The sequence below is a fragment of the Hemitrygon akajei genome, chromosome 10 (assembly GCF_048418815.1).
Source record: "Hemitrygon akajei chromosome 10, sHemAka1.3, whole genome shotgun sequence".
NCBI lineage: Eukaryota > Metazoa > Chordata > Chondrichthyes > Myliobatiformes > Dasyatidae > Hemitrygon > Hemitrygon akajei.
The window spans coordinates 113,711,760-113,727,386 of record NC_133133.1 but is presented as its reverse complement, the minus strand read 5'-3'; the positions used below and the strand labels follow the sequence as shown (position 1 = coordinate 113,727,386).

Genomic DNA, 15,627 nt, shown 5'->3' with positions numbered 1-15,627 from the left:
CAGGGCATCAAAGGTTATGGTGAGAAGGCGGGGGAATGGGACTAAAGGGGAGATTGGATTAGATCATGATGAAATGGCGGAGCAGCCTCGATGGGCCGAATGGCTGACTTCTGCTCCTTATAGTCTTATGGATATATACATGGATAGTAGGGGTATGGAGGGCAGGTCAATGGGAGTAGGCAGTTTAAATGGTTTTGGCATGGACTAGATGGGCTGAAGGGCCTGTTTCTATGCTGTACTTCTCTATGACTAAAACTGTATAGAGATAGATAGATAGATACTTTATTCATCCCCATGGGGAAATTCAACTTTTTTCCAATGTCCCATACACTTGTTGTAGCAAAACTAATTACATACAATACTTAACTCAGTAAAAAATATGATATGCATCTAAATCACTATCTCAAGAAGCATTAATAATAGCTTTTAAAAAGTTCTTAAGTCCTGGCGGTAGAATTGTAAAGCCTAATGGCATTGGGGAGTATTGACCTCTTCATCCTGTCTGAGGAGCATTGCATCGATAGTAACCTGTCGCTGAAACTGCTTCTCTGTCTCTGGATGGTGCTATGTAGAGGATGTTCAGAGTTATCCATAATTGACCGTAGCCTACTCAGCGCCCTTCGCTCAGCTACCGATGTTAAACTCTCCAGTACTTTGCCCACGACAGAGCCCGCCTTCCTTACCAAGGAAGGAAGGAAGAGCAAGGCAAGTACACAGTCGTAAAGCAAGGGAGCAGGTCCTTTCCTCTGTAACAATTGATTCTACATCTTTAGCTACTGAGTTAATATCATTCCTCAACATTGCAGTGATATCATCCTTTATTAGCAGACCTACTCTCTATTTCCTCTGAAATGTCAAATTCAGCTGTTTACCTTGGCTATCATGCAACCTCATCCCAGTAAGGATTATCAGATAAGAATCTGTATTGGCACAAACTAAAACAGAGTAATTGTGCTGCTGTCTGCTACACTTGATTGGCTTTAAATAAGTAAACTTAGTGTTTTCTGTTTAGGATATCAAAAACTTATTTAAAAGCTTATTCTACTTCCTGGAGTGTAGGAGAATGAGGGGAGATGTGGTAGAGGTACACAGAATTATTTGGTGTTTAGAAAAGCTAAATGGAAGTGGGCTTTTTCCAGTGAAGTTGGGTGAGACTAGAACTAGCGGTCAGGTTAAGAGTGGAAGGTGAAATATTTAAGGAATCTTGAGTTTTTCACTCAGGGTGGTGCAACTGTGGAGTGAACTGCAATTGGAAGTGGTGGATGCAGAATACAGTTCCAACATTTAATAGAAATTTGTGTGAGTACATTGATGGGAAGACTTATGGAGGTCTATGGTCCAAGTGCGGGGAGATTGGACTAGGCAGAATATCATTTTGGCACAGATTAGATGGGCTGAAGGGATCGCTGTGCTGTAGTGTTCTATGACTCCAATAAGGTGGACTCTTGATCTCCCAATCTAACATTGTTATGATACTACACTGAACTTTCTCTATAACACTATTCTGCATTTTGTTATTGTTTTACCTTATGCTATCTTAATGCACTATGTAATACATTGATCTGTATGAACTACGCAAGGCAAGCTTTTCACTGTATCTTATTACATGTGACAATACTAAACCGATTCCAACACGACTATTTTATATATGTCCTGTTGATTTGTGGCAGTTTCACACAACGCATCCAGATTTCAGTTGTACTCTGCAGTATGTGAGGATTGTTATTTCCTTTAAGACTTCATTGATGCAGTGCTTTCAATATAGATAAACTTTCCAAGATGCATCCCCCAGGCATAAGGAAAACAGATGCTGTGCCACAGAGGGAGCAATTAGTAAGAGGCACTGAAATCTCAGCCAGTGAGGGAGTCATTATAAATACATTTTAAATTTATCTTTATACATTCCACATTTGTGAATGCACTTTTTGAAAAATAACAGGTGATACAGACTGCTGAATAAAATAAATAGGTATTGAAGCTTTCTTTCCTGCAGAAGATAATTATTAAGGCAGCTATCGTAAAGCTATAGAGCTCTGCAGAAATAGGCCCTTTGGCCAATCTAATCCATTCCAAAGTATTATTCAGGCTAGTCCTATTGATCTGCACCTGGATCAAAGCCCTCCATACCCCTCCCATCTATCTGCTTATCTGAACTTCCCTTAAATGTTGAAATCAAACCCATGTCTCCCACTTCCACTGACAGCTTGTTCCAGACTCTCACTACTCTGAATGAGGAGGTCCTCCCCTAGATTCCCCTTAAATATTTCATCTTTCAGCTATAACCAATGACCTGTGGTTCTAGTCTTACCAAAACTCAGTGGGGAAAAAACCCTGCTTGCATTTACCTTATCAGAAATCTGACGTAATGCTTATCAGGAAAGGCCGAACAGACTGAAGACAGACTTTTTTTCTGGGAAAATGAAGCTGGGAAATGATGATCCTTTAAAATTCAAAGTACATTTGTTATCAAAGTATGTGTACCAAATACAACTTTGAGATTTGTTTCCTTATAGGCAGACACAGAACAAAGAAACCCAGTAGAGCTTACTGTTTAAAAAAAAGACCATTAAACATCCAATGTGCTGGGGGGGAAAAACAAACCTTGCAGACAATAAAAGCAAGCAGAAGTGAGTGCACAGCCATGGAGCCACTCATCACTGCAGCCAATGCAGGAGCCCATTAGTTGCAGGCCACAATCTCAGATCAGTGCAGAGATGAGTAAACTTCACTGAGCAGCAAGCTGAACCTGCTCATCCCTCGCCTCGGGCCCTGACCTTTTCAAGGTCGCCCAGCACATAAATCGTCCAAACCTTGGGTCAAACCGGGACCCTTCTGCTCCAATACACTTTCATGCCTGGGCAAGCTGCCTCAGTTCAACCACGCCACAACTGTCATGCACCTTTGAAACTCAGTTCACATTGCAAAAATGACAGGTCATACAAGCAGTTTAAAAGTTCAACTCTGAAAGGGAAATTATGGGCTATAGAGTGCAGTGATTGTGTGATTAATACAATAATTTTTTGCTTTGTTTGCCATCCAGAAGTCATCGCGGGGCTTCGCCACCGCCACCCTAAACCGCTGCTAAAATAAAATGCTTGTTTCCACATGTAACTTGTAGGTATCAGGCATATTATTGCAGGAAACTTGGGAATGGATTTGCAAAGTGACAGAAGTATTCAAAGCTTTTGTAGTGAAAAGGAATGGCATTTAAAAAAAGAGCTTTATGAAGACTAAGGGGGAGAGTCCAACATTTTTTCTCTCTGAAGTGAAAATTCATGTCAGCAAATTGTGGAAGTAACTGGAATGCTACTTAAACAAAATTCTCAATAGTATCAGTGAGGTGGGGCAACTGCCTGCTTGATAGCACCTTGAGAGAACCTTAAGCACAAAGAACAGTTCAAGATGCTGGACCAATATTGTATCTAAATCCTCATATGTATGGAAAGTACTGCCAACTTTGCCAGACATATTGATACATATTGGAGGCCACAGCCTATCACAGATGAAACCCTCCCCCCCCCCCCCCCCAAACATTGAGCACAACTACAAGGAGCGCTGCCACAAGAAAGTAGCAACCGTCATCAAAGACCCCCACCATTCAGGCCATGCTCTGTCCTCGCTCCTACTGTTGGGATTGTGGTACAGGAGCCTTAGGTCTCCTGATGAGGTTTGGGAAGAGTTATTACCTTACAGTCATCAGGCTCCAGAATCAGAGCGGATAACTTCATTCACTTCAACACTGAACTGATTCCACAACCTATGGACTCACTTTCAAGGACTCTACAACTCATGTTCTCTGTATTATTTATTTATTATTTTGTTTGCACAATTTATCTTCTTTTGCGCAATGGGTTGTTTGTCATGTACAGTTAAAAAAAAATTAATTCTATTGTATTTATTTTTTCCCTGTAAATGCTTACAAGAAAATGAATCTCAAGATAGTATATGGTAACAGATACGTACTTTGATAAGTTATTTTGACTTTTAACTTTGAAACCACTGAATTAAAAATAGATAATTTCACCATTTCAATGAGTGAACTAGAACTACAATGGTATTAAACTGGTATACTTTCTAAAGGATTCATCTTAAGTTCTGTTTCTAACTTAAGCACAATTGAAGAACTTGTAGCTAATATCAGAAAGAACACTTTTGCCAGCATTTACAATTGGACACTTACCTCTCACAGAAGTGACACAAGAAATTTAACAGCATTTCATGAAATTTTAGCAAATGCACTGTGATAGGAGTATTACCTGATGCCTTTTGTGTATCCTGAAAGTTAAAAGTCTCCAGATGACAATTTTTAGTCAGAGCAGATGAAGATCTGGGTTGAATTTTCTTTCCACTGGTTCTTGTACTGACAGAGATGGAAAATGTTAGTGTGGGTAAATGAGTTATTTTGTGGGCTTTGTATGGTGAATCGCAGTCAGAGGTCCTATGGGCAATCTTAATGTTGCTGTTGCAATTGAGTTTTATGCATCATAAGTTAGTGATGTGTCTTAATATTAAAGTTTCTAATGCACAAGGAGCCGTTTTAAGCATTTAAACTCATTTGAATGAAAGAAGATAAACTAGTGAGGAATGCACGGATGGCATGGTGTGCAGTTCTGTCACTCCTGCACCACTGTGTACTGTTGAAAGTGGACTGCATTGATGCTGTAAACAGGATCTTGCACTTTAATTTCCCTTTGATAATTATTCAGCTCCACCCTATTATCCCCAGCCCCCATCATTGGCAAGTTGAATTTCTTCTTCTGGCAGCTTATAATTAAATACAGTAACTGAAATTCAATAAGACTTTTGCTCTGTACAGCTATTCCAAATGTCCATGTGAGGTTTTAATTTGTGAGATTCTGCAATGTTTATAGATGCTGGATTTTCAGTATCTGTAGAATCTCTTGTGATTGTGTTAACAATTTTGTTTTCTCCAATATAGGAAATTGCCATATTTCTGTTTGAGGGCTTCAGTCAGATTAACAGTAAACATGAACCACAATGTCAGGGCACATTAGCAACTGTGGTCATCTGTGTTGATCAACTTATAATTAAGGAAAATTGCATTTGTCTTGTACACATTGTCCATTTGAAAATTGTATTATGGTAAATTGGACAAATCAGTTGGTGACTGTCAAGCTTGTGTCTCATTTGTTATAGCAGACTGATACAGCACAGAAGTCTTTTCAGTGCATTATTGGCTCTTTAAGAGCTATCCATTTGGTCTACCTCATTTGTTCCTTGCTTTATGAGCAATCATTTTGATGCAACTCAATTCCCACCTCCAAGATGAAATTCAACTTGCTAGTGATGCTTGTGAAGGGATGGATGGGTAGAGAATAGTACTCTATAGAGAAGGCATTTCAGGAGTGAGATAGATCAGCTGATCAAGTGATGTAACAACAACTTTACACTCAACGTCAGTAAAACCAGGGAATAGATTGTAGATTTCAGGTAGGGGAAATTGAGAGAGCACACACCTGTCCCATTCGAGGGGTCAGTAGTGGTAAGGTGTCAATATCTCTGAAGATCTATTCTGGGTCGAATATGTAAAGAAGGCATGCTAGTAGGTATATTTCATTAGGGGTTGAGGAGATTTGGCATGTCCCCAAAGACTCAAACAGGTTTCTATAGATGTACCATGGAGAGTGTTCTGACAGGTTACATTACCATCTGGTATGAAGATGCCAATGCATGGGATTGGAAATAGCGGTAGAAGGTTGTAAACTCAGGCTCCTCCATCAAGGACTCTAGGCTCCCCATCATTGAGGACGTCATCAATAGGTGATGCCTCAAGAAGGTGGCATCCGTCATGAAGGACCTTCACCATCTGGGACATGCTCTCTTCTCATTACTACCATCAGGGAGGATGCACAAGAGCCTGAAAACACACACTCAACATTTTAAGGACGACTTCTTCCCCTCCACCATCATATTTCTGAATGGATCATGAACACTACCTCATTCTTTTGCACTGTTTTTTTAAAAATATATTTCTTATTGTAACTTGTTCCTTAAGGTTATCATAGCCGAGGGCTATTAAATATTCCCAATGGCATCCATCTCAAATACCTTCTGACAACCAAGTCCAGCTCATGTGGTTTAGCTCCTAAGCCTGGTGGAACTGTTTCTACTGAATCTGAATAGTTTCTCCAAACCTGGCCTTATGGCCACAGTGAAAACTATTACCGCTTTGAGATTATTTGATCCACCAAGTATCAATGGCATGCTGCAGTAGAGTAGCTGTTAGTGTGACACTAATACAGCTCGGGACATTGGAGTTCAGAATTCAATTTTGCGTCCTCTGTAAGTAAGTTTGTGTGTTCCTTCCCATGTGTGTGGGTTTCCTCCCACAGTCCAAAGATGTACTGGCTATTTGGTTAATTGGTCATTGTAAATTGTCCTGTGATTAGGCTAGGTTAAGTAAGTGTGTTTAGCTGGGCAGCGCTGCTTGATGGACTGCAAGGGCAATTGAATCCAATGTTATTATCCATTGTATCTCTAAATAAGTCAATAAAATAAGTCCGGCAAGCTGTTGGATAAACAGATTTTAATTTCTATTGAGGTTTTACCTTCCCTTTGTTACATTCCCAGTAACCGGGTGACTTACCAGCTAAGATAGAGAGGTCCGCTGAAGTCTGATGGTACTATTTTCAAACTTTTTTTATTTATAAAGGGGCACAAACATATGGTTAATACAAAACATTCAGATCATATACGTCGTCAAAACTCAATCTAAAGCACAGGTATAGTAATAATCAATCAGAAATAAGCTCTATCGTTGTCTAGGGGATAATACTGAGTCCAATGGAATATAAGAGTCACTCAAAATCTGCAGGCTTTCCCGTTTTGGGAACCGCTGGCATTTCACGTGTTGGAGAGAGAGAGTGGTGAGAAAGAAGGAACACTTGCCCGTCGTCTTTGCGAAGCAAATCCCTGTTGTTAGTTAAAACGGTTTTCCTTTGGTTTCAGCCACAGACTCCCAATCCGGAATCTAACGCATGTGGCTTCCTTCAAAATGGCTTCCCGCTCCGACGGGAAGCGCTATCGTGTCTTCTTCGTGTGTTTCCTTGGTGCGTCTGAGGCCCCGCCTCGGCAGCCCACCTTTTATCTGGACTGGCAGGGTTGTAGATGTCAATCAGGGTGGGGGTGAGGCAATCTTTCCCCCATCACCCAGCCCACGTTGCCCTGAGGGTTTGCACGTAGTCCAGTCCCTTATTCCACAAAGGTGTCTCCCAAGACAATGGCCATGTCCGTGGCTTTTGTCTGGCTGAGAGGCCAGGCCACATTCCAAACCGTAAGGCTTCTCTCTCTCTCTTGTGATTCTCACAAAGGAGGGAGCTGGGGTCATAACACCTTTAAACCTGCACCATTATACTCTCCTTTTGAGTGTAGTGGAGATAGGCTACAGAGGTAATTTTTTTTCAGATTTCATCCCTTCAAGACATTCCAAAGTGCTTTAAAGCTAATGAAGTGCTTTGGAAGCACTGTACATGATGTACGCATTTCATCCATTATTAGTTTTCTTCCAAATTTATAAAGGAGCAACTCACTGCATCTACAGTAACTAGTAATTACTGCAGTGAGTCACAGCACTAGAACCAGTATGGTGTATGCAGCCTTAAGTTGTATTTTTAGTTACCGGTACCTTTTAGTTGTGCATTGTTCCTACACATAACTTGGTGGATAGATTTGCAATGGGCAGATGGAGTTCGTCAGCTGTGGTTGGCAGCTCAGCTAGGAGGGGGAAAACTCTGATCACAAACCTCCACTACTTTGTGGCTGTACCTACTTGTGGGGAAGGCTTTGAGAGTAAACCCCGAGAAGAAATCCAGAACTGGAGTCCTGAAGGTAGTCCTAACTGACTGTCTTGACTGTCAACTCCTGCTGGTGCCAAACTGTATCGCTCTCTGCTGTTCCTTTGGATTCATCAGGGTGTGGAGAGGGAGTGCCTGCTGCTTTGGCAGCAGCTTGCTCTCCATATTGTACTGCTCTGGCTTGTGTATACAGCTAAGATCCAACGACCAGCGGAGGGCATCAAAGATTTGTAACATCACAGACAATGAACATTTGAAGCAGGATTGAGGATTTCAAACTTGTACTGGGTAGAACATGAAAATATTTTGTCCCGATGCAATGTTAATTACTCTTACTAAGATGAGATTCTACAGATACTGTAAGTCCAGAGTAGCATATACAAAAGGCTACTCAGCAAGTCAGGCAGCATCTATGGAAAGGAAAAAGCTGTTGATGTTTTGGGCCAAGACCCTTCATCCAGACTCCTTTTATTCCTTTTCCTTTTATGTTATTAAGCCTGTGTTATTACTGTGGCACATCTAGTAGAAGCTACTGCTTCACAGCGTCAGCGACCCAGGTGCAATTGTGACATCGTGTGGCATCTACACATCCTCCCTGTGACTACATGTATTCTGGATTTTCTGGTTTACTCCATATCTCAGAAGCATGTAATTTGGAAGATTGGTTGACCATTTTGAACTGTCTACTTTGTAAGTGAATGATAAAACATGAAGTTGGGAGGGGAGGGGAATTGATGGGAATGTAGGGACAACATAAATTTGTGAGCTGCCCCCAGCGCACCCTTGGTTGTGTTGGTTGCTAATGAAAGTGACATATGTTTCGATGTATATGTAATAAATCTAAATCTCTGCAGAGTCCTGTGATTGAAGGAGGTACAGTTCCCATTCCAGGCAGTGATGCAGCTAGTCAGGATGCTCTCAATTGTGCCCCTGTGGAAAGTTCTTAGGATTTGGGGGCCCATACCAAACTTCTTCAACCATCTGAGGTAAAAGAGGTGCTGTGGGCCTTTTCCACCACACAGCCGGTATATGCAGACCTCGTGAGATCCTCAGTGTTGTGTATGCTGAGGAACTTAAAGCTGTTCACCCTCTCAGCCCCAGATCCATTGATGTCAACAGGGGCTAGATTGTCTCTGTTCCTCCTAACATACTCCTTTGTTAGAGTGGTGTGGACAGTTCAGCGCATCTGCAGATGTGAACTTCCCACAATTCAGGACATTAACAAGGGCAGGTGTGTTTAAAAAAAAAGAAAAAAAAGGACCCAAAGGATCAATGAGGACCCGAGTCACCCCAATCACAAACTGTTCCAGCTGCTGCCATCCGGGAAACAGTACCGCAGCATAAAAGCCAGGACCGGCAAGCTCCGGGACAGTTTCTCCCACCAGGTCATCACTGATTAGTTCATGCTGATACAATTGTATTTCTATGTTATATTGACTGTTTTGTTGTGCATACTATTTATTATAAATTACTATAATTTGCACATTGATCATTTAGACAGAGATACAATGTAAAGATTTTTACTGCTCATGTATATGAAGGATGTAAGAAATAAAGTCAATTCAATTCAATAAAGTGGGTTAGAGTCAAATTCATGGTAAAAATAGATTATTGATGGTTGATTTGGATTTAGTGGGCTGAAAACCTGTACCATATCTTATGACCAATTAAGCTGCATTGCTAGAGGTCTTGTGTGAGTTTTTCTCAGACTGCCTGTTTTAAACATCCACTGAAATCACTGAATCTCAGAAAATGATGTTACAGGAGGAGGTCATTTGACCCATTGTGTATACCAGCTGATAATGGATGTTTGGCTAATTCCAACTTTTGGCCATAGCTTGTAAGTTCCAGCCATTCAAGTTGTGATCTAGGTACTTTTCAATACTTCCTCTACTTTGAGTGAAATGATATTTCCTTAACAACCTCTAGTTATTCTTAATTAATTTATATCTGTTCCCATGTTGATGCTGTCCTTCCAAGGTGAGAAATCCGGCTCAACCTGTCTGAGACTTCTGTAATGTTATGCATTGAGTCACAGAGCACTACAGCACAGAAACAGGCACTTTGGCCCATCTAGTCTGAGTCAAACGATTGTTTTCTCTTTGATCTGCACCTGGACAATAGCCCTCCCTAACCTTCCTTCCATGTACTTATCCAAATTGTTCTTAAATGTTGAAATTGAACCCACATTCACTACTTCTGCTGGTAGTTTCCACACTCTCACCACCCTCTGAGTGAAGAAGTTCCCCCTCAGGTTTCCCTCAAATATTTCACCTTTCACCCTTAACCTATGATCTCTAGTCTCACTCATCCTCAGTGGAAAAAGCCTGCTTACATTTACCGTATCTATAACCCTCATAATGTTGTACATCTCTATCAAATCTCCCTTCATTCTCCTACATTCCAGAGGGTAAAGTCCTAACCTATTCAACCTTTCCCTATAACTTAGCAAGTCCTGGCAAAATCCTTGTAATTTAACTCAAAAAATCTTCCTAAGGTATCCTTTATTCTAAATAAAGTAATCCCAGCTACGCCAATCTACCTTTCTTTATAATACTACGCCCTTGGCAACAAATGTGCAACACTCCGAGTGTAATATCATCCCTCCTGTTTGAAGGTGACCAAAGTACCTGAAGTGACAAATCAGATGAAAGAACCTAGTTCGCAAAACTAATAATTCTGGCAGAAATCTTGGAGATAGAAAATCCAAAGCAGAAAGAGGATGGCACTGAGCAACATAGTTGAAAATTAATTTTGCATTACAATGCTAGTTAAAAATTCAGCTCCTGTGCTACAAGCCTTGATTATTCAAAGTGATCCACAATTAGAAACTATTTTGACTCGGTGGTCAGAATTTTTATTGAAGCAATGATTCTACTGAAGCAATTAGCAAACTGAAAGGCCGTATAAGTCTTCCGATTTATTTTCCAGCAGGATCATTACACAGAATCCAAGGTAGTATAACCCTGAACCTGAATTATTTGAAGTATCAGTGCACAAACTTGGAATTTGGACTTTGGAATTGCTTTCTTTTTGGGTCAATTAATTTGACAAACCTTCATTGTTTTTCCAGACAATGAGTGTATTGGTGGGGGAAGAAGCAAAATAAAGGCAAGCTAGTGGTGTCTGCAAGGATTTGTGTTAGTGCTATAATTCTTCTCCTTAGTTCTGAATGACATGGGTGATGCAAAACACAGCCACAGGTACAGGTTTTCCATGAACACTAAGCAGCATTGATAACAGTGGATATGGACATTACAGTCAGAGTGCAATCACTTGAGTTGCGTATGATCTCCTCAGGGGTTGTCTATTGGTAGGTGTATTGGTAGGCTGTAGAGCCTGATCAGAGATCCACATACACTGGTGCAGCATGGGACAACAGTAAGTGTGGTGGCTGTGGTTAGTTGTTGGGTCTTTTGGTTGTTCAGTCTCTCCTTTCACAGCTGCTGCTTGTTCTCTCTGACACTGGAGTGCAGTTCCTTTTGAAAGGATTTTCTCCAGGTCGATATAATCCCTGTTTGTAGATGTAATGATGAATTTCTTCAGGCTGATTTTGATGACCTCTTTGATAAGGATATTTAAATTACAAAAATCACTTTCAGGCTGCCCTGTGCACATCCTCAGACAGTGCTGGTATTCAATGCATTTCACTCTATGTTTCACAATTTCAATGTACGTGACATAAATAAAGCTAATTTTGTTTGATTCTGAAAAGAATTTTGTGCTACAGTCTTCACTACAGAAAAGGATCTTGGCAATTGTAGGGATGACTTACAGCAGACTGAAAAGCTTGAGCATGCACAGTGGCATGCAAAAGTTTGGGCACCCCGTTCAAAATTTCTGTTACTGTGAATAGTTAAGTGAGTAGACGATGAACTGATCTCCAAAAGTCATAAAGTTAAAGATGAAACATTCTTTTCATGATTTCAAGCAAGATTAGTGTATTATTTTTGTTTTGTACAATTTTAGAGTGAAAAAAAAGAAAGAAGCACCATGCAAAAGTTTAGGCACCCCAAGAGATTTGAGCTCTCAGATAACTTTTACCAAGGTCTCAGATCTTAACTAGCTTGTTAGGGCTATGGCTTGTTCTAGTCATCATTAGGAAAGGCCAGGTGATGCAAATTTCAAAGCTTTATAAATATCCTGACTCTTCAAACCTTGTCCCAACAATCAGCAGCCATGGGCTCCTCTAAGCAGCTGCCTAGCACTCTAAAATTAAAATAAATGATGCCCTCAAAGCAGGAGAAGGCTATAAGAAGATAGCAAAGCGTTTTCAGGTAGCTGTTTCCTCAGTTCATAATGTAATTAAGAAATAGCAGTTAACAGGAATGGTGGAGGTCAAGTTGAGGTCTGGAAAACCAAGAAAACTTTCTGAGAGAACTGCTCGTAGGATTGCTAGAAAGGCAAATCAAAACCCCTGTTTGACTGCAAAAGACCTTCAGGAAGATTTAGCAGACTCTGGAGTGGTGATGCACTGTTCTACTGTGCAGCAACACCTGCACAAATATGACCTTCATGGAAGAGTCATTAGAAGAAAACCTTTCCTGCATCCTCACCACAAAATTCAGGGTCAGAAGTTTGCAAAGGAACATCTAAACAAGCCTGATGCATTTTGGAAACAAGTCCTGTGGACTGAAGAAGTTCAAATAGAACTTTTTAGCTGCAATGAGCAAAGGTATGTCTGGAGAAAATAGGGTGCAGAATTTCATGAAAAGAGCACCTGTTAAGCACGGGGGTGGATCGATCATGCTTTGGGCTTGTGTTGCAGCCAGTGGCACGGGGAATATTTCACTTGCAGAGGGAAGAATAAATTTAATTAAATACCAGCAAATTCTGGAAGTAAACATCACACCGTTTGTAAAAAAGCTGAAGATAAAAAGAGGATGGCTTCTACACAGGATAATGATCCTGAACACATCTCAAAATCCACAATGGACTACCTCAAAAGGTGCAAGCTGGAAGTTTTACCATGGTCCTCACAGTTCCCCCGACCTAAACATCATCGAAAATCTGTGGATAGACCTCAAAAGAGCAGTGCATGCAAGACGGCCCAAGAATCTCACAGAACTAGAAGCCATTTGTAAGGAAGAATGGGTGAAAATCCCCCAAACAAGAATTGAAAGACTCTTAGCTGGCTACAGAAAGCATTTACAAGCTGTAATACTTGCCAAGGGGGGTGTTACTAAGTACTGACCATTCAGGGTGCCCAAACTTTTGCTTCAGGCCCTTTTCCTTTTTTGTTATTTTGAAACTGTAAAAGATGGAAATAGAAAAGTAATCTTGCTTAAATGTTAAAGAAATGTGTCATCTTTAACTTTATGCCTTTTGGAAATCAGGTCATCTTTTACTGGCTTAGCTATTCACAGTAACAGAAATTTTGACCAGGGGTGTCCAAACTTTTGCATTCCATTATAGACATTAAGAAAGAGGATGTGCAGGAGCTTTTTGAAAGCATCAAGTTGGATTAGTCACCGGGTCCCAACGAGATATACCCCAGGCTACAGTGGGAGGCGAGGGAGGCGATTTCTGAGCCTCTAGCGATGATCTATGGCATCATCAATGGAGACGGGAGAGGTTCCGGAGGATTGGAGAGTTGCGGATGTTGTTCCATTATTCAAGAAAGGAAGTGGAGATAGCCCAGGAAATTATGGACCAGTGAGTCTTACTTCAGTGGTTGGTAAGTTGATGGAGAAGATCCTGAGAGGCAGGATTTAGGAACATTTGGAGAGACATAATATAATTAGGAATAGTCAGCATGGCTTTGTGAAAGGCAGGTCATGCCTTATGAGCCTGATTGAATTTTTTGAGGATGTGACTAAATATATTGATGATGGTAGAGCAGTTAATGTAGTGTATATGGATTTCAGCAAGGCATTTTACGAAGTACCCCATGCAAGGCTTATTGAGAAAGTAAGGAGGCATGGGATCCAAGGGGAACTTGCTTTGTCGATCCAGAACTGGCTTACCCACAGAAGACAAAGAGTGGTTGTAGATGGGTCATATTCTGCATGGAGGTCGATGACCAGTGGTGTGCCTCGGATCTGTTTTGGGACCCCTACTCTTCATGATTTTTATAACTGACCTGGATGAAGAAGTGGAGGGGTGGGTTAGTAAATTTGCTGATGACACAAAGGTTGGGGCTGTTGTGGATAGTGTGGAGGGCTGTCAGAGGTTACAGCGGGACATCGATAGGATACAAAACTGGGCTGAGAAATGGCAGACGGAGTTCAACCCAGACAACTGTGAGGTGGTTCATTTTGGTAGGTTAAATATGATGACAGAATATAGTATTAATGGTAAGACTCTTGACAGTGTGGAGGATCAGAGGGATCTTAGGTTCCGAGTCCGTAAGACACTGAAAGCTGCTACACAGGTTGACTGCAGTTAAGAAAGCATACAATGCATTGGCCTTCGTCAATTGTTGGTTTCAGTTTAGGAGCTGAGAGGTGATGTTGCAGCTATGTAGGACCCTGGTCAGACCCCACTTGAAGTACTGTGCTCAGTTCTGGTCGCCTCACTACAGGAAGGGTGTGGAAACCATAGAAAGGATGTAGAGGAGATTTACAAGGATGTTGCCTGGATTGGGGAGCATGCCTTACGAGAATAGGTTGAGTGAACTTGGCCTTTTCTCCTTGGAGTGACGGAGGATGGGAGGTGACCTGATAGAGGTGTATAAGATGATGAGAGGCATTGATCATGTGGGTGGGCGGAGGCTTCCTCCCAGGGCTGAAATGACTAGCACAAGAGGGCATAGTTTTAAGGTGCTTGGAAGTAGGTACAGAGAAGATGTCGGGGTAAGTTTTTTACGCAGAGATTGGTGAGTGCATAGAATGGGCTGCCAGTGACAGTGGTGGAGGCAGATACGATAGGGTCTTTTAAGAGACTCCTGGTCAGGTATATGGAGCTCAGAAAAATAGAGGGCTATGGGTAAGCCTAGTTTATTGCTCAGGTAAAGACATGTTCGGCACAGATTTGTGGGCCGAAGGGCCTGTATTGTGCTGTAGGTTTTTTTTATGTTTCTATGTTTCTTAGCACTATTATTTTGTGACCTTTCTTTTCTTATATTATGTGAAATAGGATGTCAAAATTCAAAGTCACTACGGACATAGCTACAGTGACTCGCTGGCAAGGAAGAGTCACATTGATGACTACAGCACTTGGGACATCGTCAAAGCCACGCAGTAAGTGCAAGATCTTTTCAGACACCCCTTGATCTCTGTTGTATTTGATTCACCCTTGGTTACTAAATGCAAGAGATTTTACAGATGCTAGAAATCTTGAACAAAGCACACAGAATGGTGGAACTTGGCAAGTCAGGCAGTATATTTGTGGATGTGGATGAGTGGTCAGTGTTTTGGGTGGACATCCTTCATCGGGATTGGAAAGGAAGGGGGCAGAAGCCAGAATAAGAAGGTAGGAAGAGGGGAAGTACAAGTTGGTAGGTGATAGATGAGACCAGGTGAGGAGGAAAGCTGGTGGGTGGGGATGATATGAGAAGCTGGAAGGTGATAGGTGGTAAAGGGCTGAAGAAGCAATCTGATAGGAGAGGACATTGGGCCATGGAAGAAAAGGAATGAGGAGGGACACCAGGGAAGGTGATTGGCAGTTGAGGAGAAGTGAAGAGGTGAGAGAGAAGGTGGGAGGGAGAAATCACTATAGAAGTTTGAAAACTTTAGTGACTAAAGATTGTTTTCTCTAACCAAAAACAGCTGAAAGATGTAGCAGAACAAATAATTTAATTTAAATCTAGCTGACTTCCATCTTTCAACTGAAAGAGATAATCATAGTTTGTTTCAAGACCATCAAAATGCCA

General features: G+C 41.3%; 1 protein-coding gene across 3 annotated transcripts in view; it reads left to right on the top strand.

Annotated features, from left to right (window-relative positions):
- zdhhc17 (zDHHC palmitoyltransferase 17) overlaps positions 1–15,627 on the top strand; it is a 151,525-nt gene that overhangs the window by 30,230 nt on the left and 105,668 nt on the right. For all 3 annotated transcript variants that reach the window (XM_073058760.1, XM_073058759.1, XM_073058758.1), the window contains exon 2: positions 14,892–14,995. In XM_073058760.1, coding sequence (XP_072914861.1) covers positions 14,892–14,995 — 104 coding nt within the window. The remainder of the gene's footprint in view (positions 1–14,891; positions 14,996–15,627) is intronic.